The sequence below is a fragment of the Charadrius vociferus genome, unplaced genomic scaffold, assembly GCF_000708025.1.
Source record: "Charadrius vociferus isolate BGI_N301 unplaced genomic scaffold, ASM70802v2 scaffold156, whole genome shotgun sequence".
Classification (NCBI taxonomy): Eukaryota; Metazoa; Chordata; class Aves; order Charadriiformes; family Charadriidae; genus Charadrius; species Charadrius vociferus.
Genome location: NW_009649042.1, coordinates 1,545,241 through 1,571,063, shown reverse-complemented (window position 1 = coordinate 1,571,063; position 25,823 = coordinate 1,545,241). Strand labels below are relative to the sequence as shown.

Here is a 25,823-nt window from a genome sequence, read left to right as displayed (position 1 = left end):
GTGCTTTCCTTTGCCTAGCTGTAGTAAACCTGAGATAAATCTTAGCTATGCACTCTGTTCAGTTCAATAAAAGTGTGAAAAGAGATAACTGAACTATGATTTGTTTTCATATACATGTAGCAATGTCTATCTATGTTTATATTGTTAAGAGGAAGATCTTTTCCTTTTCTTCTTGTTCCCTGGAAAATTTGAATATGAAGTTCAATGTGGTAGTTTGTTCAACTGCAGAGAGCTCTCCTGTAAAACCGTCCCCTGTTTTGCTAAAGTAAACTTTAAGATCTTTTTGTCTCTTTCAATGGCTGTGATGTAAAGATTCTGATAAGATAAAAAGTTTAGTTTTAAACTGTACAGCCCTAAAGTTATAAAAATGCTGGTACTGGTCAGATCGTCAATAGAGAAGGCTTAAATGTACCAAATAAATACAGTTCAGCTGTGAAAATTTCAGCTGAGTAAGTACATACTAACTGTATTTTGTGGAACAAAGGGAACAAAACAGACCATTTTTTCCCAATAGGATCAACTGAAGTAGAAATTAGGGGGAAGAAATTGTACAAACGTTAAAAATATTGTTGAGAATTTAATATTATAAAGCCAAATCATCTGGAATAACCGAGGTTTTGTATGGCCTGATCCTATGGATATTTGCAAACATAATTTGTGTTGTCGTGTTTCATAAAATGAGGTCATTGGTCCATGATGTTACTTGTGTTCTTATGAGAACTCAAGTACTGGATTGCAAATGGTTCTGAAAATGTTTAATTCACTGAGTAATTCTAGCAAACCTGTCATTTCTCAGTGGCTTTGGTTTAGCAAAATATATGTAAATATAAGATGTATAACTGATAGGGAATGTGAATATATAAGTGTATAAAAATACTTGTAACTATATAGTTATATATAAAATAAGTAAGTATAAGACATAATACAGTATGTTTATTAAAAAAAAGGCAGTATCTGAGAGACAGATGTCAAAGCACATTACTGCATCTCTGCTGAAGATCAGTTTTTATGCTCTCAGACAAAACTTTTTCCAGCAAGTATCAAAGAAGCCCTAGTATTTTCAAATGCTTCTTTGTACTATTTCTTTCTGAAATTGAGCTTAAGAGTTTTATGAGGTGTATATATGTTCAAAATTGTTTGTGTGAAGAACAATTTTTGACAGAGTAATGATATTTTCTCAATTTTTTGTGCATTAAAATATTCATCATTGTAAAAGTTGGTCTTTACATTATATAAAAAAATTATACACATATGATTTTTGAAGCTTACTTTTTAGGAATATTTGTTATCTTGTTCTTTATAGAACTGTCAAAATTTCAGTTATATAAACAGTTTTGTGTGATCTTGCTCTGCTGTTTGTGGTAATAATTTGCCTTCAAATTCATATACTAAAAGTTGGGAAGAAAGAAATGTAATTATTATTGTTTTGCTATGAAACGAAGAGGATACTTTTTTTCCCTGCCTTTCTGCCTTTCTGCCTGCCTGTCTTTTACTTCATATACCTTAGTGTTGGCCATATGGTTCTTTGGTAAGGATCAAAAAGGCAGTAGTAGCTTCGACCCCGTCCATAATATAGTTTCTTTCTGCACTTCGGTGATTCTGTATGATTTTTGAGTCTTATGTACCCCCTTCTGCAAAGGATACTGTAAAGACTCCTGTCTAAAAAAAACTTGAAAAGTTGTCTTCATGTCAGCAAAATAATTGGTAACATGTTTGTAATTTGTTGCTCCTGATACATAGAGATATATATGTGTATATGTGTACATGATGTATACGGTACACTGAATACATTTAATTGACTTCCTGTGAATTATCCACTTTACTGACTAAAGGTGGTAGTACAGAAAGATGAGAAAGGAAATCTTCCCAACCTTATAATACAGATGCGGGCAGATTTGTGGAAACTTGGTAGGATAATCCTTCCTGATCCTGAAAGTCAACAGTTTATTCTCCAAGAGAGAAGATAATTAGGAACTGAGGGTAGACACATACTATCGTTTTAACATGTAGGATACTAGAAGGTTTTGGAATCAGCAGTGGAAAAAATGAGGTTAAATTAAAAAGAAAGAATTTAGGAAGGAGATATGGAAAAATATAAAACATAGATTAGCGATTTAAAAAAATGTTCCAGATAAAGAGAAGGTACTTGGTATTTACAGAGCAGTAACCTAGAAGCCAGTGTGAAGGAAGTGAGGGAAATAAAAATGGAGAGTGGAAATAACTTTGGCAACAACACTGACACATGTTCACTTAGTAAGAAATGGAAAGGTGAGGAATCAAGACATGACAGCATTGCGATAAGCATATGATAAATGGAAATTAGGACTGTATGACATTTATCAGTTCTGGAAATACTGAAAGGGAAGAGGCAAGGTTTGTTTTGCCTTTGGTGTATGAACTAATAATGGTAGAAGATACATTGTAGGTTTGCTAAAGTGCTGAGTTGCTGACAACAGCCTTCCAGAAATGGGATTAGGTGACGTTTCCTTCTGTGCCTTCTGCCACTGTAGCCGTCATGGTCATGTTACTTTGTCCTTTCAACACCTCCAGTGATTCCGGATCTCATTTCTTTGCAATTCATGTTGCTAATTCCACTGTCTCCTTTGTGTTTCTATATAAGTCTCTCTTTGCTATATTTATTTGCTTGTCAGTGCTATATTTATTTACTTGTCAGGTTTAACTTTACAATGCCTGATACTGCTGTTACTTTTTACCTTTTTTTCCCTCCAGTTCCAAACAAATATATCTGGATCTTATTTTCTTAAATCACATGACTTTTAATATGGTCCATTAAAAACAAAAATCTGAACAAAAATTATCCACAGAGGGGATCTGGCAAACTTTTTAATTAAAACTACTTTTTCTAATTTTCTGATTACTGGTTACCTATTTGTTTGTTCATTTCACAAGTATGTGACTAGTACCTCTGGCATCTGTAAGCCTTGCTTGCATTTCTGGAAAAATACTATTTTTTTTAACTCTTCTGAAAACAGTTAGTAGTAATTACCAGAAAATAATTAATGTCATAATAGAATATATCCCTTTGTCATCTTAATCCACTGTTTATTCATTCTTTGTAAAACTCTAGTAGTTCAGTTCTGTAAGAGAGCTTTTAGGTTAATGAAATGATAAACTACTTTTTCCCTAATTATACTCTAAATCTGTTTTCTGCTAATGTAACTGAGAGAAGTTTTAAGATTGTTTTTGTTAAAGATTAGTGCAGTGTTAACAATGTTTTACTCGTTAAGCACAGTAGCATTTTAGAAAGACATAAATATTTTTTGTGAGTGCTACTTGTTTGTATTTTGTATTCTGTCATCTCTCTCTAGGCAAATATTTATGTATTTTCTTTTCTGTTAATATCCTGAGGGAAACATCTACACAATTAAATGAAAGTCTGGTTAACGCATATGTCATAAGACATACATTTTTGTAGCCTTGGGGTTGCAGGAGTTTCTCTGCGGAGGGGGGACATGATAGACTGAGGTCAGTTGAGTGTCCTGCAGCTGAGGGTTTTCTGAGCAGAATAGGAAAAGTTGTAGTTTAAAACTGAGTCCCAAATAAAGTCCCACTACAGTAGCTTGGTAAGAGCTCCAAAAGGAGACATGAAAGGCTGTTCCCTTCACTGCAGTATGGTGGTAAAAGTCTTCAAAACAAAACTGTTATCCCAGTCTTCCTCTAACCCATCTTTGTTCTTCAATCTGCCTTACTTTGTCTGCAGAAAGTAAATAAAAGTTTCAAGAGTAATTCTGGCAAAACTTGTTTTTTTTTTTTTTAAATTGGATTAATTCAGATTGCTTGAATAAAATTATTCAAATGCCCACTAGAGATACTTAACTGAGGTTGGTTATTAAAACCCACTCTGGTTCACTGGTCTGATCAGAAATTTAGTACTCAGAGGAACAAGAGGAATTTCCACACTGCCAAGGGGAGTGTATTAAGAAAGGTAAATAACGCTTTAGCTGTTCAGTCGTTGAAGTTTTCTAAGGTGTGAGAAGAAGTGATGCATTTAAAATTCTCTCTGGAAAATAAGATAGGAATTTAATATCAGAGAGAAAAATTAAGGCGATAAAATTTTAATGACTGTGATCCTCAAATGGATTGGTAAATCTGAGTCAAACCAAATATTTGAATACTCGTGAAATTATATTTTTGTCAAACAGAATAAAACCCAGTTCCATACCCAAGATGTCTAATACATTTATTATCTCTCTTTTCAAATTATTTTTAAAGTTTTTACAGTAATTTCACATGATAGTATTTTTTCCCCTTAAATTTATTCACAATTTTGAGCATTTTAAAAACCTCAGAAATTTATGCTTCCTTGTTATTCTGTTATTGGAGGTACTCTGTTTTTTGTTCAGATGCATATCTATGTTAATTAAGCACACCTGAGTCTCTGTATATTAATGTGTTGTAATCTCAGCAAGCAGTGCTTTGGTAAACTGAGTTTAGACTCGAGGGAAAGATACAACTCCGTATTGTCCCCCAAAGTTGTCATGAGTTGAACATCAGATACCTACAACTTTTTTCCTTGTTAGGGCCCGTTGTGAAATGTTGCCCATTGTCAAGTCAGTGTAAAAACTGCCACCAACTCCAGCAGAGCCAGTATTTTATCAGTTGCATCAAAAGAAGTTTGCGATATTTCCAGTAAGTTACCGAAAACTTGTAATAATAGAAAAACCAAAACCACTACTAATAACATGCCTGCTAATAAAGCCATTTGTGGTCCAAAGTCTCTTCATCCCGTTTTCATAGAAATCCATGCCTGATTAACTGAGTTTCAAATCATTCGTCAAATAATTGTGAGAGAGTTCTTAACTGTGAACCTGTTCCTAACCTAACGCAAAAAGAGAGTGACTGACGCTGAACCCCATAAGTATTTTAATTTGCTGTCTCCAGGCAGAAACTGCAGTCATCAGCTAAACTGTGAAATTTTTTTCCAACACCCTTTCGCTAAACCATCCTTGCTGTTAAAAGCATGATGAATGTGAGCACATACACTGATCCATCCTGGTTTATTTTAAATCTGTAGAAAAGGTATAGAAGACACGTGGACATACTGGTACTCTGCTTATGTTTATTCTGTTTATATTATAGAGTATTAATGGGGACCTAATGTCCATCTTCTACACAGTGATAAAACAAATATACACTGCTCTTTTATGGATGTGATGCTGATATTCTAACATTTTTTTGTAAATATTCAAAAGGTGACACAGGCGGAATGATAGAAATTCTCACTGTTTGTTCTCCAAGTTGAGTAAAAAGACTTATTCCATCATGATTTGAATATTTGTACCAGTATTCAGATGAGATATTTTAAGGAAACCAAGAGGCCAATGGCATCCCTGGTGTGCTCGGGTAAAGGCACTTCTGATGCAATTCTGCCCCATTGATTTGAATTTATTTTGACTTTTGGCAAGCCCATCAAAATACTGAGGGGCAAAGAAACAGTAAGTGATAACAGTGAGGACTGGGAAGCCCAAGACTATCCGGGTGACAGCCTCAGGGCCTACAAGGCCCCAGATTTCTTGTCTTTTCTGGCGAACATTTGGGATGAAATCTCAAGGACAAAGTATTTTTATGTGTATGTGTTTAATTTTTGTTTTGTATTTTTTTCCTAATATGTAGTTGAAAAACTGTCTTCACGTGTCAACTTAATTCTTCTTTTCCACCTTCATGTAGCTCTTGTTTGTGTACTAATATTACTGATTGTTTCTTGTTTCAGCTATTTGTACAAGAATGAAATCCAGTCAATTGACAGGCAAGCATTTAAAGGACTTGCCTCTCTAGAACAACTGTAAGTGCCTTTTCTCGTCTGTGCTGTCATCTCCATGGTTCCCCTGCAGAGGGAAAGTGCACGCCTTGATCCGTACATCCTGCCTGCATGCTCTGCATGTCTGCACTCCCTGGGTTGTTAGGCAGAGAGCCCTATAATCATTTGCATGTGAAAAAACACAAATTGATCTCTGTGTCAAATTCCTCATTTCTATGTTTGTCTTTTATTTGTGATTTGCATTCCCGGTGTCCCTATACATTGTTACTTAGCTTTGATGAAGAAGCAGCATTATTGTGGAAAATGTTGAAAACTAATGTGTGTTGCATAGAGAGAGATTCTGATTTAATTTCTCTAGGTTTTATAACATTGCAATTCATTTGACTGCAGCAGTTACTTTGTTTTATGCAGCATAACTAAAGCTGAATTAGTCTCTTGAGGTTTAACCCAGTTTTTTTGTATTTTAAAGCAATAAGAGATTTTAAAATTAAAACCTTACTATTATTGATATGTGTTAATCATTGCCATATACAGATGTTTAAAAAGTAAGAAAGTTCATTGTTTGTAATGTAGATGTTTCCGTAATGTCTTCTAGAAAGATTGATTAAAAGCATACTCCTTTTCCTGTATAATGACTGAAGGATAGTTTCTATTGAAAAAGAATGAAAAATGCAGTCCTTAGCATGACAAAACCTGATTGTATTGATTCCATTACGTTTAACTATATTTTGTTTTATAATCAAAAGCATTGCTATACATTTGTTGTGGTAACATTTAGAAAAACAGAGCTATAAATGCATAGCTATTGCACAGTTTGACTGCCAAATAACAGTACTAGACCGATGAGCTTTGTAGCATATAAATTTTGGGGGCTGAACATCTTTCTTCTAGGACCAACATAAATTTTGAAACTCCTGATAGTTATCAGTGTATTACAATTTTTCTGTGATATGTACCCGTTTCCTTGTTACTATAAACCTCTAGGGGATATTAATGGACAAAGTGTGTATCCGAAATAAAACGACACTTTGGATGGGTACAAAATCATACAAGCTCATTTTAGAGGGCAATAGATGCCTTTTGAAGGAAGAACTTCTATATAAAACAAAAGTGATGACTATAAAACATATGCAAATATGTCATTTGTTTCCTTAATGCCTTTCTCTTCCTCTTCCTCTTCCTCCTACTCCAGAAATGATTACTGCAGCATATTGACAGCAACTGGTAGGGCTTACTTGCATGCTAATAGCAATTCTTATTTTCTGTGTAGAATTTTAAATATTGAGGGCCATTTATTGAGTTACTAATGCTTCCAAAATAATATTCTTCCCCATGCCACAAGCCTGATATGCTGCAAGTGGCAACATTTGTCCTTTTTCCTTTCGCTCTATTTCTTGTTGATCTGTGTTATGACTATAAAATCACTTTAATAAATCACTTTGGAATATTAACACCTTCCAAATATACTTTTGCCCTAGGTTGCAGTTAAGCTTCTCTGCCTGCAGTGATATCACACTGTATCAGCTTAAGCTCAAACTTGAGATATCAACATTATTCTGTATGAAATTAAGTTTTAAGTGCAGTTTGAGTCTCATCTCTGTCTGGGAAGTATGGAAACAGAGCCTGGCATGGTCACTGCTTGGTGACTGCCCTTGAGTCATGGCATCAGTTGCCGCAAGTAGCACCTATGGTGAGCTGCTGGGGAGGGTTACTGCCCTGCTGGGTGCTCATCAGAAAGCTCGCTTCTTTTGGAACCCTTCACCTGGGTAGATCTTAAAAAGGAAAGCTCGCCAGGTGGGAAAATGGGAGCACAGGAAGCCAGTGGCAGGCCTGGAAATAAATTCAGTGAGAGTGTGTTCATTGAGATTTGTAGTCTGTAAGAGTTTATGAGAGATTTGTCATTTATGCATCTTTAGCATGAAAATACATTCTGACTCTGCAGAGTCTGTTTTTATCACGTTATTTTTGGAGAAAGACTGTTGTCAAGACAAAAGTTAGTTGTCATGAACAAGTTCCCAAGTCGTCTTAACTTCTGTTTGGGACTGTATCAACTACTCAGTACAATGTTTCTGCATTTGAGGCTTCCGTGGCCTCAAGTTATCAAACACATTTTGCTACTGGATGTGTTGACTCAGCCAAATGCTCTTCTCAATTCTCAGAAGCAGATGCTGCGGCCCACATCTCAGGAGAAGACTTGGTTCATAGTAATTTCCTGTTCACCAATGAAGCAGGATGAAACTGATAGTTGGGTTTTTTTTTAAAAAAAACAACTGAACAGCAAAGCAAACACTTTTCTGTTTTGGGGTTGGGTTTTTTTGAGAGAGAATCTGTAAATATAGTTTGATTTAGGAAGCCTGTTGCATGTATAAGGGAAGAAGGGAAGATCCTGCTTAAACCTCCATGGCAGCATTCTTAGCTGCTGATGTAGTAGAAATATCTTTTTCTTCAGAAATTTCTGCCATGGGAATAAGATCTTCGAATCAGGTCTTGAAACTCGCCTGTGCTAGAGTAAATTCTGTATAAACTTGGCAGTTTGAAATGCTCGAACACGCTGAGCCATACATATTTCGTCACCTAACTCTTCAGTCATGGCAGGGCGTGAAGGGAGAAAGTCAGCTGGTGAAAAGTAGCCACTTAGTACCAGTATAGACCCTGTTAAATCTGCAAGACATATGTTTGAGTCTGGCAAATGCGACACAAAGCTGCAGGAACCTTGCATTTTTTTGGAGCAGCAGCCGGAAGGCAGACAGAGCACCCGAGAGGCAACAAAAGTTGGCTCTATATGCTTGCGCTTATATATATAACTGCTTATGTCACTATATATGGCCACTCTATATGGCTGTGCTGAGACAGCTGAATCCCACGTGAAATGTCACAAACACCTGGCTTGGGAGGTCATGAGTTTACTGTATCTGGATCACAAGATCGAGCTCTAAATGTGGTCTTTTTCCAGAAGTGCATACATTGCTTTTCTTCCAAATATCTACTATATTTTTTGAGATCTCAGCTTAAGAACTGTATGTATCAAGGGTAAAAAGTGTTCTTCACTAGTGGGATTATTTAAATCTTTTACCTAATCTTAGTGGAATACTAATTATGCATTTTCTTTTAGCTTTCATATTAACATACTAATTTTGCTCTTTATAAGCTGTTATTAGAGTTATGCTGTAGTTTGTGTACGCATGTACATATTTTTTTGGAAATTAATAGATAAAAACATTACCTTCCATAAAGTGATGCGGCTTCTTATATTCATTTTACTTCCCTCAATTCAATTTTCAGTAGCTTTGAAACGTTGCTGTGAATTTTTTAAAGTTTTATATTACAGAGAGTTTCTCTTTTTTTTGCATAACTGTATGTGAGCAGTTACGCGCATTTAACACAGTGGAGACTGATTAAAGTCTCGTTGCTGCTAAAAATACCTATGGTAAAGAATAGTGAAAGAGAATTAATAAACAAACAAACAAACAAACCAAAAAGGTATGAAAGTGGCCCTGAGAATTACCAATCCTTATTATTCTAAAATAAGACCAGCTAGGGACAACAAACCTAGATGACTAGAAACAGATATTTATCTAGCCTTATTTTAAAAGTCTTTAAAGAGAGGGTTCCATAATCTCCTTAAGTTTGCTCTCCCAATGTTTTATATCATTACTGTAACTTCTTATTTAAATCTCTTTCCTTGTGGTTTAAGCCTTTTAATTCTTGCCGTACCCCTGGGCAGGGAAAGGTCTTTGGTAAATGCAGGAAAAGTATGCTTGTTCATTCTCTTTCAAATAATCAAAATGGCAAACATGCTATTTAAATATTCAGAACAGAGATTATACTCAACTAATGGATTTTAAGTACTTCCCCAAAGATGTGGAGATACTATTAGAAATGAGCAATTGGCATATATGATAAAAGTAATCCTCTACAAAAATATTATGCTACAGAAGATGTAATCCTAGATTTAGTGCTGTGAAAAATGCCACTGGGACTGAATTTTACTGTAAATGTTCATCCTCCAAAATTAATAGTAACAAAGAAAATTTGTACCATGCTTATTTGATCAAATCCTTATCTTCCTCTGGGTGTGTTTGGTTTAGACTTTTTTTTTCATCCTTTAAGTATTTCCTTTCCTTCTGTTTCATCCTTGCTAGTGAATTTAGAAGTAAAAAAGGAACACACAAGGGTATTTAAAAATCACTCTTGCATGCTTTTTCTTTAAATTTCCATTATGAAAGTGATTTTAATATCAAATTCATTACATCATACTACTATTTTTAAAAGCGTGTTATACTCTGAACATAAAAGGCGTCTATAAAGACGTGTCACTGTGAAATTATTTCCTGAATATGATTACCTTTAAAGTGAATTTCCAGTCCCAAGAAATTCTCATATTAATTAAAATATTTTAAATCCTTTAAAAAAGCGTTAATGTGGTACATAGAAGAAAAGAATGTAAGTGATAAACCTAAGTGATAAAATGTGATTAAAGTCATAAAGCCAAGGATTTTTTTTTTTATTTTTATTGCAGACTTACAATGTAATTTGGTTTCTGCATCTATTTTTTTTTTTAGAATTACACTTGTTGCTAATTTCTTTGTCCGCATATTTAACACCTTGTTCTGTTCATAAATTGCCTGCCAAGTTGCTCAGGACTTTTTTGAGGTCATGATTTAAAGACCTGCAAAACTCAACGAAGGTGTCATATGAAGCAGTTAAGAGTATTTTCCAGTTGGACTTCATGATTTGATTTTTTGAGCTATTTTAGGCAGCATGATTTCTGATGAGGTAAAGTTAACTATTATAATGTGCTTCAGTGCCTGAATTATTGTAGTTGTATCTGTGGTGATCTTAGGTTGTAAACAAGGCAAAGTAGTACTGTTTTCATTAGACTTGATAAATTTGGTTGCAAAAACAAGATGAGTTTTCAGGCACATAAAGTATTCCTTACATCAGTAATTATAGTAGTCTTTACTACTAAACAACAGTTATGAGCTGTTGCTTTGAGTTTAATGATGTACACATCACTTAAACCATCAGAGAGAGGTGTCCTTTCTTTTTCTCTGCTAATCTCACTTCTGATCCATGGACTTGCAGAAGGGGTTGGGTGCCTCAATGTGCCTGCTTTTACCGACATTATTTGTTGTTCTAGTGAGAGGTATTCCTTGTACCTACAAACCTTGCCTTGTCAGTGCCGAAGAAGGGATTAATTTATTGGGAACATGAGGAGATACAGTTGCAAGGTGCTCATGAATCATAAAAATACGAGTAGAATTAACAAAGTTAAAAAAGAAAAAAAATCCTTGTCGGCTGCACAAGTAATGTATGTAATTTTTGCCAAACCCAGAGCTGCTTCAGCAGAAGTAACAAACCCTATATTTATGCCTGTATTTTTCTTTTGTCCTCCTCCACTGCAGTGATCCCGACCGTCCCTTTCCCCCTCCCAAATGCTGCTGATGCTGGGGAGGTGGGCGAGCAGTGCCCTGGCCCCTGGCTAGCTGTGCCTGCCCATGGGCCCTGCCCGCGGGGCAGGTACCGGCCCCGTCCTGCCCATCCTTCCTCGGGGCTGGACCTGACTGAGGTCTCTCTTCTCTCTGCAGGCGATTCGAATGAACCTTGCAGGAAGTATCTGCCTTTGAGATGTCTATCTTTTCAATTTAGATGAAATTGGCCTGTATTTTCAAAAGGGAGATGAAGGCTGGCAGGCATAGCATGATTACGCACTCCTTGTTTCCCTGTGCAAACAGGATCATACTCTGTGCTCGCTACAATATGTGGCCACGCGTTGCGCCGGCAGTAAGCAGACTTGACGCTCCGATGTGCCATCAGGCACACGTCTGTGCTGATTTATTGGTTTTTTCTGTGGTCCTCCTTCATTGCCCCCTGGCATGGCTGGCTGGCTGGGGCTGGGGCCGTGCTGCTGCTGGCGGGGAATCTGGGACACTGCCAGGCGCAGGGCTGGCTTTCCTGCCGCATGTGCCTCCTGGGGCTCGCCGCAACCGCTCTCTGCCCTCATGGCCGCTTCTTCCCCCTTTCCTCTCGCGGTGGCGACCATTCGGCTCAGGTCAGGGAGTAGAGCACGTGCGGTGTTTCAGCACAAGGGAGTTCCCGTGTCCTTCTACTTTTCATGGACAAAGACTGACTTTTGAGGAGATTTGGGGGTCTGAGATTTTCTCTTTGTTTTTAAATGATGGGCTTTTTCGTTCTTCAGCCCACAGTGGTTTCTAGCTATGCGTATTCTCCAGGTGTTCCCGAGTTTGTCGAAGGTCAAATAGGAAACTTTAGGAAGCTTGGATACGTTTGGATATAATCAGGATCCAAAGTCTGTAAATAATTTTCACAGTTCCTTGTGCAAGTCTTATCACTTACTTCTTGTTTTGTCATCAGCAAGGTTATGGACTACCTTCACATCATAGTCACAACTGGAACAATCCTTTTTAACAGTCCGTTTTCACAGCAGTTACAGATTAATAATCTGGTTAATTATCTTGTTACATCAGACTTTTTCAGTTTTACAGGATTAACAGCTGTGTAATATTTGTTGCTGTGTAATATTAATAGCTTACATAACCATCAACAGAGCATCAAAGAGAGCACAGCTGTGGTGGTTAATTGTACACCAGTTGCTGGGAAGCCCTTTGTCTAAGAGCAATTCAGTCAAACTTATTTTTATATTATGAACTTGTTTGGCTTTTGTGAGCATTCATAGCTTTCAGTGCCAGTATTCATGCACTAGAGCGGGTTACACTCAGCAGCTTTTGAAATTTTCATTCAATGTGATAGCAATAAAAACTGTTGCCTACTAAAAATGTTATTCTGTTGGAAACTGTTAATGTTTTCTAAACAACCTGCAACATTTTTCTGTAAAAAAAATAATCATAATTTTCTTTTTTCCATATGTATTTATTCAAGTATGCATACTAATGAAGATGAGACTTGGCAAAAGAGTGTTCAAAATGGTATCTCCAAAGTAATGGTTTTCAAACAATTTTTTTTTTACATGTATGTACAGACACACACACAGAGACAGACACACACACTGTATAGTGGTCTGCAAACGCTTCTTGTTTGTCATGTCTTGTATTTCTCAGATTCCAGTACAGGTTTCAGATGATAATAGAAGTTAAGCCACTACATCACTATCACCATTTAGATGTGTCAGTGTGTAAACAATAACAAATGCTTTATTTCTGCTTCCTTAAGAAAACTGTTTCAGTATTTTTCTTTTTGTTTAACATATTTTCAGGTATCTGCACTTTAATCAAATAGAAACGTTGGAACCTGAATCCTTTACCCATCTTCCAAAACTTGAAAGGCTGTAAGTTTGTTTTTCTTGGGGTAAGATTCAGAAGTCAGCTTGCTTCTTTGTTTGAATTAAATCAAATATTTTAAACTGGAAAATAATATTTTTATCGCTCCCATAGATTATTTTTAATCTAATTTTTTTTATTGTAACTACTACATAGACTTTGCCAAGAACACTTTGGTCAGGCTGACCTTAGAAGCATGCAGAAGTGAACATTGCCTGTGGTATATTTTTCTATTGCAAAACTGCTTCCCAAAGAACTGGGATAAATGTTTGGCCTAAAATAAATGTTATGAATGAAGAAGTAGAAGATTTATATCATGACTTTTCTTCCTTTTTTTTTTTTTTCGTTTCTCATTTGAATGCTTATGAACTCCCTTCATTTTGCTTACTTTGTCTTTTTATCATAGAATCATAGAATGGTTTAGGCTGGAAAGGACCTTGAAGATCATCGAGTTCCAACCCCCCTGCCATAGGCAAGGACTCCTCCCACTAGACCAGGTTGCCCAAGGCCCCGTCCAGCCTGGCCTTGAACACCTCCAGGGATGGGGCCTCGACAACCTCTCTGGGCAACCTGTTCCAGTGCCTCACCACCCTCATAGTGAAAAATTTCTTCGTAATGTTTCATCTAAACCTGCCCTCTTCCAGTTTAAAGCCACTCCCCCTCATCCTATCACTGCATGCCCTAGTAAAAAGTCCTTCCCCAGCTGTCCTGTAGGCCTTCTTTAGGTACTGGAAGGCCGCAATAAGATCTCCCCGGAGCCTTCTCTTCTCCAGGCGGAATAGCCCCAGCTTTCCCAGCCTCTCCTCATAGGAGAGGTGCTCCAGCCCTCGCATCATCCTTGTGGCGCTCCTCTGGACACGCTCCAGCAGGGCCATGTCCTTCTTATGTTGGGGACTCCAGAGCTGGATGCAGTACTCCAGGAGGGGTCTCACGAGAGTGGAGTAGAGGGGCTTTTTTCTCCCATATGGACACACCAAATACTCCTTCGAGGCCACTTAGAAACTAGTACCCAATGAATTGAAAACTGTTCAATTATTTTTTATTTTGTAAAATTACTTTCTCTTAGAGGAGTTTCAGAAGAATGTAAATGAAATGAGTATGTCTCAAAATCTGAATTATTACATGCATATTTCTGTACTTTTTAACAGATTTTTGCATAACAACAGAATAGCTCATTTGATTCCTGGAACATTTAGTCACTTAGAATCTATGAAGAGACTGTAAGTAAACTGAATTATCATTGAACTAAAGAAAGTTTTAAAATAATCTACTTATACTTCATCTCATCTTGCAATATTTATCTTTCTTTCAAATGCCTTTCATTATGTAATTGTTTTAAATATTGAATAATTTTTCCTAAGCTGTGCTGCAGTTGTTTTCGTACATAGAACATTGCTTGATATCCTACTGTCTTTAGTGACTGACTAAATCCTTTTGTTTGTTTCCTATCTTGGAATTATTTGTAATCATATAGTCTTATAGACTAAATAATATACACAGACCCTTCTTTGGGTTTGGTTTTTTCTTTTATTTATTTATTTGGGGGATGGGGGTGATCCCTCTCTTGTCTATGTCTTATTGGGTGATCCTTCTATGATGTCTTTCAATCTTAGATTATTTCGGTATTTTCTTTTAATTGTTTTACTTGTCCATATCTGATAATGCAAACATGGTTATAAGAAGGTGCTAGGTGGTTTAAGAATGTATTACATTCAAAAGCAACTCCAGAAGCCAGTTCTTCTTGAAATGCCATTAACTTGGAAAATTAGAGGCTTCTTAGTCCCTCAGTAGCATTTGAAAACTTGAACTCATTAAGAGTACCATAGTAAGGTGACTTTCAGAGGGTTTTCAGTCCCTCACTTTGGATCTCCACTGATCTAGGATCAGCGTTCTTTAAATTATCCAAGACTGCCATTTTGAGAAAGGCGGTCATGTGTTCGTACCCCCCCAGAGGACTGCTGAGGGTGTGCTGTGCAGCGAGTCACCAGGAAAGTGATCACAAGGGACGTAGCCCAAAGGTGGTCCTGCAGGTTCAGGGCAGTTGTGAAACCATACCTTTAACTGTGGGTGAAAGGCAGAATAAAGTAAATTTTGATGATACATGCACCTTCCAGTAGTAGCTGCTTCATTCATACATCCCTTAAATTCTTGTGGAGTTCAAGCTAACAGAAAGGGATGCTGCTTCATGTAATTCCCAAGTAGGAGAATTTTAATAGTGGCTATTAGTGGAACAGGACACTGGGCTAAACTGATGTGGTGTCCCCTGACCTGGGACAGCTTATCCCTAAAGGTCACATCCTGACTTTCGGTTTCCAGATTTAAATTCTACCAGTAATTCTACCAGTAACATCTGATATACTGGGTGACATTTACACGGTAACTTTTAAAATAGTTTTGATTGTTCTTGCCTGTTTTTCATAGGAGAGCAGGGAAGAAATAGTATCTGGGCTTTTGTACAAGAGGTTAAAAAAATATTAAAAGACAAAATGATCAAAAAGTTTACTACCCCCGAAGATACACCAAGCTGAGGTTTGCTTTGCTGTGCAATTTTATTTCAAATCTGTATATAAATATATATAATGGCACAGATTTCTGTGCTTAATGTTGTTTTTCCTACAGGGTGCTCCACCAGAAAGTGCAGTGCTCCACGTAGTAACAGGGCCCTTCACTACTGGAAAGAAAGTCAACAGAATTTATGGGTTCTCGTTATCTGTAATAGGCAGGTGTTTTACAAAGTTACTGACCCACTGAACTCAACGAGAGCTTAATGCTTAAATAAAACTGTATGTCTTTGTCTTTGTTGCCTGATCAGCAAAATGGGTAGTTGTAAAAATGTCAGGTTAGCTGTGAAGTTACTACAGTAATAAGTATTAAACAGCAAAAAAATGTGGGGAGAATGATATAAGTTCCTTATTTAAACAAAGTTTATATAACATTTAAATAAAACCTGATTCATTCACTGAATGCTTGGGTTTAAAAAGAAATATTTTTAGATGCTTGCTATGTTGAACATTCCTACCCATGCAGTAAAAATAATGTGCATTTTTAGAATAGAATAGTATTTTTTATATAAGCAAGTGGCTGTCACCTGTATTCCATATTGCCCGAGGTCTGTATTCACAGATAAAGGCGCTGCTGGTATTGGAGAACCACTTTGATCCTAGCAAAATAGTCGAAGCTTGCTAACAGGTGGCGTGGCTGCCTCTTGTTTTGTGCAGACGTTTGGATTCAAACGCTCTTCACTGTGACTGTGAGATCCTGTGGCTGGCGGAGCTGTTGAAGACGTACGCAGAGTCAGGTAATGCTCAAGCAGCAGCTACCTGTGAGTATCCACGAAGGATCCAGGGAAGATCTGTGGCCACGATAACACCAGAAGAACTTAACTGTGGTGGGTTTGCCACTTCCTGATGGCTTCTTAAATGCGTTAAATGTACCTAAACTGTATTTTTTTGTTTGTTTGTTTTGTTAGAATTTGTTGTTCTGTTCTCTTTCATAACACTGACCACTTCTGCTTAATATTGGTTATTTCCAGAAATCTCCCTGTGTTCCCTCTCAGTTTTTGTCTGCTGCTGACAGAACTGATGGCTTTCACCCCTCAGCCTATCTTTAATGAAACAAATAGAGCCACGTTTGAAATTTCTCCTTGAGGAACTAAGTGTGATTATCTGGAAAGAGTTTATTTTTCCTTTTTATATTTTGGTTTGTTCATAAAAGGATTGTCAGCTAGGGTCTTTGGTATTATGTTGATATTGTTTGGTGTCCTTTATTCCCTTCTGTACAAGAGAAAGGGAAGCAAGAAGCTGTACAGAGTTGCTCCTGATTTCACAGATCGTATTGTTAAAAGTCTTGTTGATACTATTGGAATGGGGGTTGGGTCACTGCATTTCTTTTTCACTCAGTTACACTTACAAGGAGTGCCCTGCACAGGCACTGGAATCCTCTGTCATTGAAGGGTTAATGGATGAGCACTTTTATTATAATCTTTTTGTTTGTCTGTATTCGTTCAGCCTAGGGGTGCAGAGGCTAGTCCCCGTGGGCACCCTGGGGCTCGGCCCCGCACCTCTTCTGTTCCAAAATCAAAATGCAGATTTCTCATCCGGCTATGGGCATTTGCCTGCCTAGCCATGAGACGAGGACAAGATAAAAAACAAGTAAATTGTCCTTTTGGCTATGTATTGGATATAATTCTGATCATGAGAGTTATGACCGTAGGCATCTACAAGGTTCTTGAAAAAGATTGTAAAAAGGCGATTTGGTGCAATAATAATTCACATGGCATCCTACCAGCTCTCTGCACATCTAAGGAGCCTGAATATGGAAACTGCAGGAAGCAAGCTGGAAAAATTATTCTGTAGGAGGCAGGTTAGGCACTGATACTTATCTAAAGGAAGTTATTTTAAATGGTATTTGTGCTTGCTGCTTTAAAGTTTTTCCTTCATAAGCAAATTGACCCTCTGTTCAAATAAATAGAACACCTACTTTAGAACCTGATACAAATTTGCACAATCCATTTCCAGTCTGCTAAAAGGTCCTAAGGAACAATGGAGGAAGTCAGAAAGCCCACAGTCCCTTTTGCATAGGGAAAAGTGCATTTAATCCTGATTAAGCGTATAAATATTTTAAGTTAAAACATTTGTGAAAAATGGTTTTGTACAAGGTGTATGTATTTACCATTCTTTAGTAGTTTTAAAATAAGTAAGAATTCCTTATACGTTTTATTGTTGATACAGAGAGGCCAAGAATTACATCAGAGCCTCAGGATGTGGACGTTACCTCAGGGAATACAGTGTACTTCACTTGCAGAGCTGAAGGCAATCCTAAACCAGAAATTATCTGGCTTCGAAACAAGTAAGTTTAGAAGAGGAAGAGAGAAACCTGATGTAAGTATGTTTGTCTGAGTGTGTGTACATTTCTGGGTGCTTGTCCACACACATTACATGCCAATATATGGAATAGTTATGGCAGAAACATATTGTAATTAAAAGAACTATGTGAAGTAATAATGGCCCAGATCTGTTTTATTAGTAATTCTAAACACTTAAGAGCTGATAACTTTAGAAAATATTAACTTATGACTGTAATACTATTTGTAAGATTTTCAACTGCAGTTATACCTGCAAAGTTGCTCACAGCTGTAAAACGAAATAATTTATATGTACGTAGCAGGCAATTCAATATAGACGTTTTGCACATTCAGTTTGTGGGTTTTGCATACATTTTGAGGCAGACCCAAAGCTACTTTTATAAAGGACTCCGGCTGATTAAGAGTTAGATTTCAGAGAAGGTCTTCCTTGGGCCCCAGCTCCTCGGAGGCAGCTTTCTTCCGAAGTGTAGCTCCATTCCAGGAGAGGAGTTATATTAGTTTCCAGGCTCCCCAGACCAGTATATGGAGGGCAGGCAAGTGCTTATATCACAGGATTGTAGGGTAACTCAGGTTGGAGGGGATCTCGGGAGGTCTCCAGTACAGCCTTCTGCTCAAAGGAGGATCATACCGGGTTGCTTTATCCAGTTGTGTCTCAAAAGCCTCCAAGGATGGAGGTGGCACAACTCTCTGGGCAACCTGCTCCATTGCCTCTCCTCACTGTTTAGGGGATGAAGGGAAGAGCCTATAAAGGACATGAAATCTTTCAGCAACCCAAGGGGCAGCCTACTGCAGAGTCGCTGCTCGAGCTCTGCCCAGTGCCTGGCTCCCTCCAGCAGTGCTGGCCGCAGCACGGCTGAGCCGGCCACCTGGCAGCACGTCGCCCGCCCTTAAACTGATGTAAACTTATGATGGGCACATGAATAGTGAGTTTACCACTAGATTAATCAGACTTTGGCTTAGTAACGATCTGATACAAATGGAGAACCTGATCTGGAAAATATATTCCCTCACATTATATATTAGCAAATGAACATTTTAGTTTGTTAGTTGCTGATAAAATGGAACGATGTAGGGTCCTGGTACTGTAACTTTGTGCTGATGTCAGTGAGAACCCCACGTGCAGCAAGGGCATGGTATTTATGGAGTATGTCAAGAGCAGAGCCTTGAACTTGCATGCTATAATTATTTCATTAAAATTTTCTTTGGCTCATGTACTTTTTATAATAAACAAAGAAAACATGTATCGAGAATACACATATGAAAGAGTTTTAAGAAGAAATTTGAGCTTGGGGTGTGGGATTATTGACTCTGGCTTGTTTCCTGGCTACATGAATGAGAGCAAAGCTCTTTGCAAGGGAGTTGAATGTGGCAAGATTTCAGTCAAAAGCCATTGACCTGTTGAGCGGCATGTTGAATAGATCAGCAGTAAGGCTGGTTTTTGTACATAGGGGGTGAGATCTCATCCCTCCTCTGTGCTTTCTTCATCACGTAGTGAGGGATGGAGTGAGAAACAGTTCCTTTAATAAAAACCCCTAACTGTTCTTAGTTAATATCACAGAAATGCATGCAGGATAGATCTGATCTTAACTTATGTTTCAAGCCAGTACAAATTATAATTATACAAATTATCATTAGTGCTCCTCGAACAATCCAGAGGTTGGCACAAAGATGATTTTATAGCAACTAACCCCTCTCCTAGTAGAAAGAATCTTGAGTGTTGAACTCACGCTATATACTTTCAGCAGAAATATTTTAAATTGATTTGCCAGTTAGAACAGCCTTAAAAGAAATGAGACGAGGTATGTGTATTTTTTTCACTCTTTTCCCTGTAAGCTTTTACTCTTAAAAGTATTTTGACTTTTCATTTTGAAGATGTAATACTTGCATAAGCAAAATCGGTTCTTTTTTATTTTTGTTTTTCCTCTTCTTCTTCTCTTTAGGAGAAAACTAAAAGTTCTATTATTTTACTTAACACAGTAAAACTCCCCTCCCCCCCTTTGGGGTAATGTATTTTGGGTTTTATTATTTAGCAGTTTTCTGTGCTTGTGATTTAAAGGTTTAACTCCAGCAGATTCTTTTCTTCACAGTAATGAGCTCAGTATGAAAGAAGATTCCCGTCTAAACTTGCTAGATGATGGCACGTTAATGATTCAGAATACTCAAGAAACAGACCAAGGCATTTACCAGTGCATGGCAAAAAATGTGGCTGGAGAAGTGAAAACTCAGGAAGTTACTCTTAGATACTTTGAGTCACCAGGTAAAGAACAGCAAGTCTGAATTTTGCATTCAGGTAGAGAATTGTTTTGATAATAAGATTGCTAAATATAAGGTGCTTTGGCTCATGTACATTTTTGACATGTAGTTTTCTTGTGCTTGGGCATCTTAAGAACTAGATCATGAAGTTGTAATATCCCTAGAACAACAATGAAAATCAGCCAGTTAATTAATATCTTTATTGTAGTATGCACTTCTGATGATAGTCGTGTAGTTGGTAGAAGGGTTAGGAAAAGAGGCTGTTGCATTGCGACATTGCTCAGTAACGTAATATTCTCTCTGGATACCTGAACACCACAGGCTTCTGAACAGGCCACCGATGACAGCTTTGGCACACCCTGTGCAGCCATCCCTGCTCAGGAGCCTTTCAGCCTGAATTTCTATTTAGCCAGTGCTTGATGTTTCCAAGCACTAAATTGCTGTCCAGCACTGTAGGGTTTTTAAATTCCATACTTTACTGGGAGAAAATTTTGTTTTAACACTTAGCATCAGGTAAACTTGGAATGTCACTGCAAAGCACACATGTAGTTGGGAAAAGTTACTAAAATGTAGCTTGATCAGTTTTTGTCTTTTTGTGCACTTCTGGCATTTTTTAGCCAGTTTGTTTTCTAGGTCTCAGTGTCTATGCCTCTGAAGAGATCTTTATAAAGATCATCAAATGAGAAGGAAATGTTTGAAAGTGGGAAAGTTAAGAAAAAACATCAGTGCAATTATATGAGCTTTTATTTTTATTTTTTATTTTATTTTATTTTTTTTTATCTGTTGATATTTATAAATGTCTGCAGCGAGATTAGGCTTAAAACGAGGCATAGTTTGCACCAGGATTAGAAGAGCTATTAACCCCAAGATTCCACAAACTTTGCAATATTCAGATAAATTAGTGCTATGTGAGCTAAAAGTCATATTTAGGTATCTCTCTTTTCTCACAGCCCGGCCAAGTTTTGTGATTCATCCGCAAAATACCGAAGTGCTAGTTGGAGAGAGTGTTACCTTGGAGTGCAGCGCAACCGGGCACCCTCAGCCACGAATTACCTGGACCAAAGGCGACAGAACCCCATTACCAAGTGACCCTCGTGTCACGATAACTCCATCAGGAGGACTTTACATACAAAATGTGAAGCAGGAGGACAGTGGCGAGTATACCTGTTTTGCAACTAACAGCATAGATAATATCCATGCGACTGCATACATCATAGTTCAAGGTGAGTAATGTTAAACTAGAAGTGACATGCTATAAAACATATTAGAAATAGTATATTACTTTAAATTGTGAGGTTCTGTGTTTTTTCTGAATTGTCAGAGCCAAACTAAAACCATAACAGTTTTTTCTTTTAATTACACTGTTCTAGTGTAGTCCATGGGAAAGTTGCAATAGATTTCACTCAGAGTAAGATATTATATACCAGTTCTCTGAAAGTTAAGTTTCATTGATTTTTCTCAGAAGTTAATCATTGTACTTTTAAAATGTTTATTTCTTATTATGTTTTGTTTGCCTGTAGGAGTAAACATACAGTGTTAGATTTGTAGGGGATTAATTTTTTTTATGTAACACATGAGAATTTGTGCCTGGGGTACTAGAAATGGAGTTTCAAGTAGAGATCTGTGCTGCCTTTCTGTTGTAGACACTTCAGTGAACGTGGGAACATTTTCTTCTGTTTCATGGAAACTATCACTCTGCCAGCTGAGGCATTAGCATAGCTTTTCTACAAAATAAAAGTCAAAAGTACTCTAACTTACTATGATCACGATAGTTTGGTATTGTATGTCAATAGTATGAATATAAAGTGTTTAGAGAACAATAAGTCAAAGCCTCCTATAAATATATGAAGAATATTTTTTTGCAAAAGCTTTTACACTGGAACTTTTATTTGCAAAACATTTTGAGTAACCTTTAAATTAAGTTCGTTTCTGCTGTCACATTAAGATCTCTAGTTGGCAAATAGTTTGTTAATGCAAATGCATTGCAAATGGTTTGTTAATGAATTCAGTTTTTAAAACTATACAAAACAACTTTTCAACGTGGTTTGTTTATTCATTATTCACTAATGGATGATTGTGTTTTGAGAGCCGACCAAATTAGTACTCACACTGATAATGCCATGATGGTACTGTTGGGCCATACCCCGCTTGCTGCTTTCCTTTTTGTGTCAAGAAGAAAACAAGCAGCTCAGGATGGTTTTGGCTACATTGCATTTTCTTCACAAGTTAGCTGAGGATTTGTTGAGAGAAAGAGAAGAAGATATTTTTAATCCAGGGAACGCTCTGTGTTTGATTCTACAAGTCTTACCGTACCTCTTATTTTGGATCTATGGCAGTAAATCCCAGAGGCCTTCACTGACACCAGGGCCAGGTTGTGAGGGAGATGTTCCTGTGGCTGCTCTAACTCTCTGCCCTATAGCGGTCACAACATAAAAGAGTCCCATTAGCATCTCTTTCTGCACCAATATGAGCTATTCAAGTCACGCAGGAAACAGTATGTAATTTCACAGTCATGCATTTTTCAGTTTTTTTTTTTAACCAGTTTATTTTCTCTTCTGTAGCTCTACCTCAGTTTACTGTCACTCCTCAAGACAAAACGGTGATTGAGGGACAAACCGTTGATTTCCCTTGCGAAGCACAAGGCTATCCCCAGCCTGTTATTGCCTGGACTAAAGGAGGTAAGCGTGTTCCATTTTTACTTTTAAATTACTAGACTAGTTTAGCTGTCATTTTGGAATGCGTTTAAAGGAATCGCATGTATTTGTTTAGACGCTTCAGTCTCTGAAGGAAACAGGGCTCATCTCTTTCTGCTTTCAGTAGAAAAGGCGGTGTCCCACAGAAGCTAGCTGCCCAAGCATTTTTCATTATTCAGTAGAAAAGATTCACTAAAATATATGTCTCCGTAATAGGTTCCTAATAATAAATGTTTAAGAAATACGAGACAAATTGCGTGTGGCAATACCTACCACTGCCGGTTTACTGCAGAAGAAATGGAGACGACTGTCATTAACTGGAGATCGGAAATTAGGCGGGATGTGGTCTCTTCAAAAACCAGAACAGTCCAACCTGTCACTGGCATCAGTATAACTGCATTTCTGTCACTTAATGTGGATTGACAGGAGCACTGGGGTGCACTCTGCTGACTGTTTTATCAGGTTGTGGCTGTAAAGGCATTAAGCCAAATCCAGCGGGAAGAAACACTGTAGTAGATGTTTTATCAGTAAGTAAATATTCCAGTTGAATCAAATGAAGTCACTCCAGCAGGCAAAACAACTCTTGGGAAATTCTAAGTTATGTAGATAAAGCAGATTTTTAACAAACCCTTAATCATTTTTATGCTGATAATGTCACTGATTCTCCCTCTACCAAGATTGCTCCAATCAAATGAAATGCCCAGAAAGGAAGAATAGGGTACAGACAGTGCTGCGCCTTTTATTTCATTTTTATTATATTTCATTTTTTCAGGGCTGTGTGTATTTTTCTGTGGATTCTCTAGATGTCCTAGGCAGATGAGATGAATTGTGTCTTACACACATGGCAATCATATGAAATGAACAGTAATACCTGTTGCTGTTTTTCTTATGATTCCTTCTCATTTGGATGCTTTATCATCCTCCTTGAAAGAAAATATTTATTTCAACCACAAACAAAGGAGATCAAGATTATGATTGTGTGCATATGTGTGTTTTGTTTGCTTTGCGTGTTTATCTTCTGAGAAGTAAGGGTTTCAAACTTTTTTTTAAGAGACTAATTTTTTCCAATGTTTTATCAAATTTAAAATCTTATGGATTTCCCTTTTTCTGACACAAAGGGACTTTGTTTTGCACTGCTATAAACAGTAAATGCTGTTGCTCTGTGTTTCAGGAGGCCAGTTGTCTGTTGACAGAAGACACTTAGTTCTATCCTCTGGAACCCTCAGGATTTCCAGGGTTGCTCTGCATGACCAGGGACAGTATGAATGCCAAGCTGTCAATATTATCGGATCTCAACGAATTGTTGTATACCTAACTGTACAGCCTAGAGGTACGTTCTCCATGCCCAGCTGCTAAAAAAACCCCAATAAATAGTTAAGCTTACACTAAAATACGTAGTACTGTGTTTAATCTTTTTTTCCTAAAACGTAAGATTGAGAATTAATTATTTTTGATGGCACAAAATGTTAATATGAAGTAATTTATTTTTGTTTAGAATTAAAAAAGATTTTGAAACAGAGCTTGAATAGTGCTGCATTTTTCTTCAGGACTTTAGCTGCATTTTACAATGATTCTAAGTTGCTGTGTTTGAATTATAATGTGTTTATTATTAGTTTTTATAAATTGAGCATGGGGGACAATGTGCCCTGACAGACTTTGTTCAAAGTCACTTGGAGACTACATAACAACTAAACATGGCCTTTTTTTGATAAAAGCTTGGTAGAATGAGACTATATCTTTTGTTGTTTGAAAAACTTGCTGTTCAGACTATTGCTAACATTTCACATTTCTGATCATTATTTCTGAGTATATCTGTTTTTAGATGCCAGGTGGTTTTTAATAAATAACATGTGTGGATACTTGTCAGTGTTTGTACAGAGTATCATTCCTTTAGAACACTCTGTCTTCTGTGAAAGAGGTTTATCTGATTTACTCTTTTCTGTAAAGAATGGAGGTTTGCTTTGAGGATGACAGTATTCCTACGCTTGGGAAAATATTTTGTTTTGTGAAAAGACTAGTTTCTTATGAGACTCTATGCTGTTAACTAAATGGTGTTACTAACATAATGTTTTGATGTCCAGAACAGAACACTTTATTTTACAACAGCAGAATGACCTTCACAATTAAAAGTCGTTCCTTAAAATAAGCTGACACACAGAAAAAAACCCACTTCATTTTTCTTATGCTTTTCTTCAAGTAAATTCTGAGTAATCTTCTAGGATTAATTAGAATCATATTAATATTTATAATTTAGTTAAGTACTTTTATGTTTAACTAAATTCAAGGAGATTAAACATTTAATTCAAAGCATTTCTTGTTAGTGACCTCATTTTAAAGAATGTTTTAGTGAAAGGGACTCAAAGGTCTTCCTGAGCTTCAGATGTTTGTTAGAAAACAATTCCACTGATTTTCCTTAGTTAAGAGTAGTACTGTGACATCAATTGTCAAAATTGAAGTTTTTTTCACCTACATAAAATTGTTGACTAGAATTCCATAAAACAAAACTCAATTTTAAAAAGTTTTAAAGCCTTCCAGCTGTGTTAAACTTTACTGAACTTGAGTAAAGTTTAATAAAATGATCTTTGTGTAATTCACCTTGCAAAATCCAGTCATCAAAAGATAGTAAATACAAGATTGAAGGCTGCATATGCAGCCTGAAATTGGAGCTCTCCTACATTCATTGCCATGCTATTTTCAGTTTTGCAGGAAGAGAAAACTTTTTCTTCTGGGCTTCTAACAAAATGACTGTTCATCTGAGGAACATCTAGTCAGTGGTCACTGTGGCTAAATCTGTATTAATGAATACAAGTTAATGGTCCAGGTCTGTTTTGGGGTATGACATAGAGCCACAGAGCCAGACTCTCTTACCTCCCAGTGCTGGGCGCCTGCCTCTGGGTTAGAATCATAGAATGGTTTCAGTTGGAAAGGACCATGAA

The 25,823-nt window shown here is 37.1% G+C and overlaps 1 protein-coding gene across 1 annotated transcript in view; it reads left to right on the top strand.

Moving 5' to 3' along the window:
• PXDN (peroxidasin homolog (Drosophila)) overlaps positions 1 to 25,823 on the top strand; it is a 65,062-nt gene that overhangs the window by 7,232 nt on the left and 32,007 nt on the right. Inside the window, exons 4-12 of the mRNA XM_009887929.1 lie at positions 5,732 to 5,803; positions 13,014 to 13,085; positions 14,226 to 14,297; positions 16,296 to 16,465; positions 17,808 to 17,925; positions 20,029 to 20,198; positions 21,145 to 21,417; positions 22,756 to 22,872; positions 24,059 to 24,217. Of these exons, the coding sequence (XP_009886231.1) occupies positions 5,732 to 5,803; positions 13,014 to 13,085; positions 14,226 to 14,297; positions 16,296 to 16,465; positions 17,808 to 17,925; positions 20,029 to 20,198; positions 21,145 to 21,417; positions 22,756 to 22,872; positions 24,059 to 24,217 (1,223 nt within the window). The remainder of the gene's footprint in view (positions 1 to 5,731; positions 5,804 to 13,013; positions 13,086 to 14,225; positions 14,298 to 16,295; positions 16,466 to 17,807; positions 17,926 to 20,028; positions 20,199 to 21,144; positions 21,418 to 22,755; positions 22,873 to 24,058; positions 24,218 to 25,823) is intronic.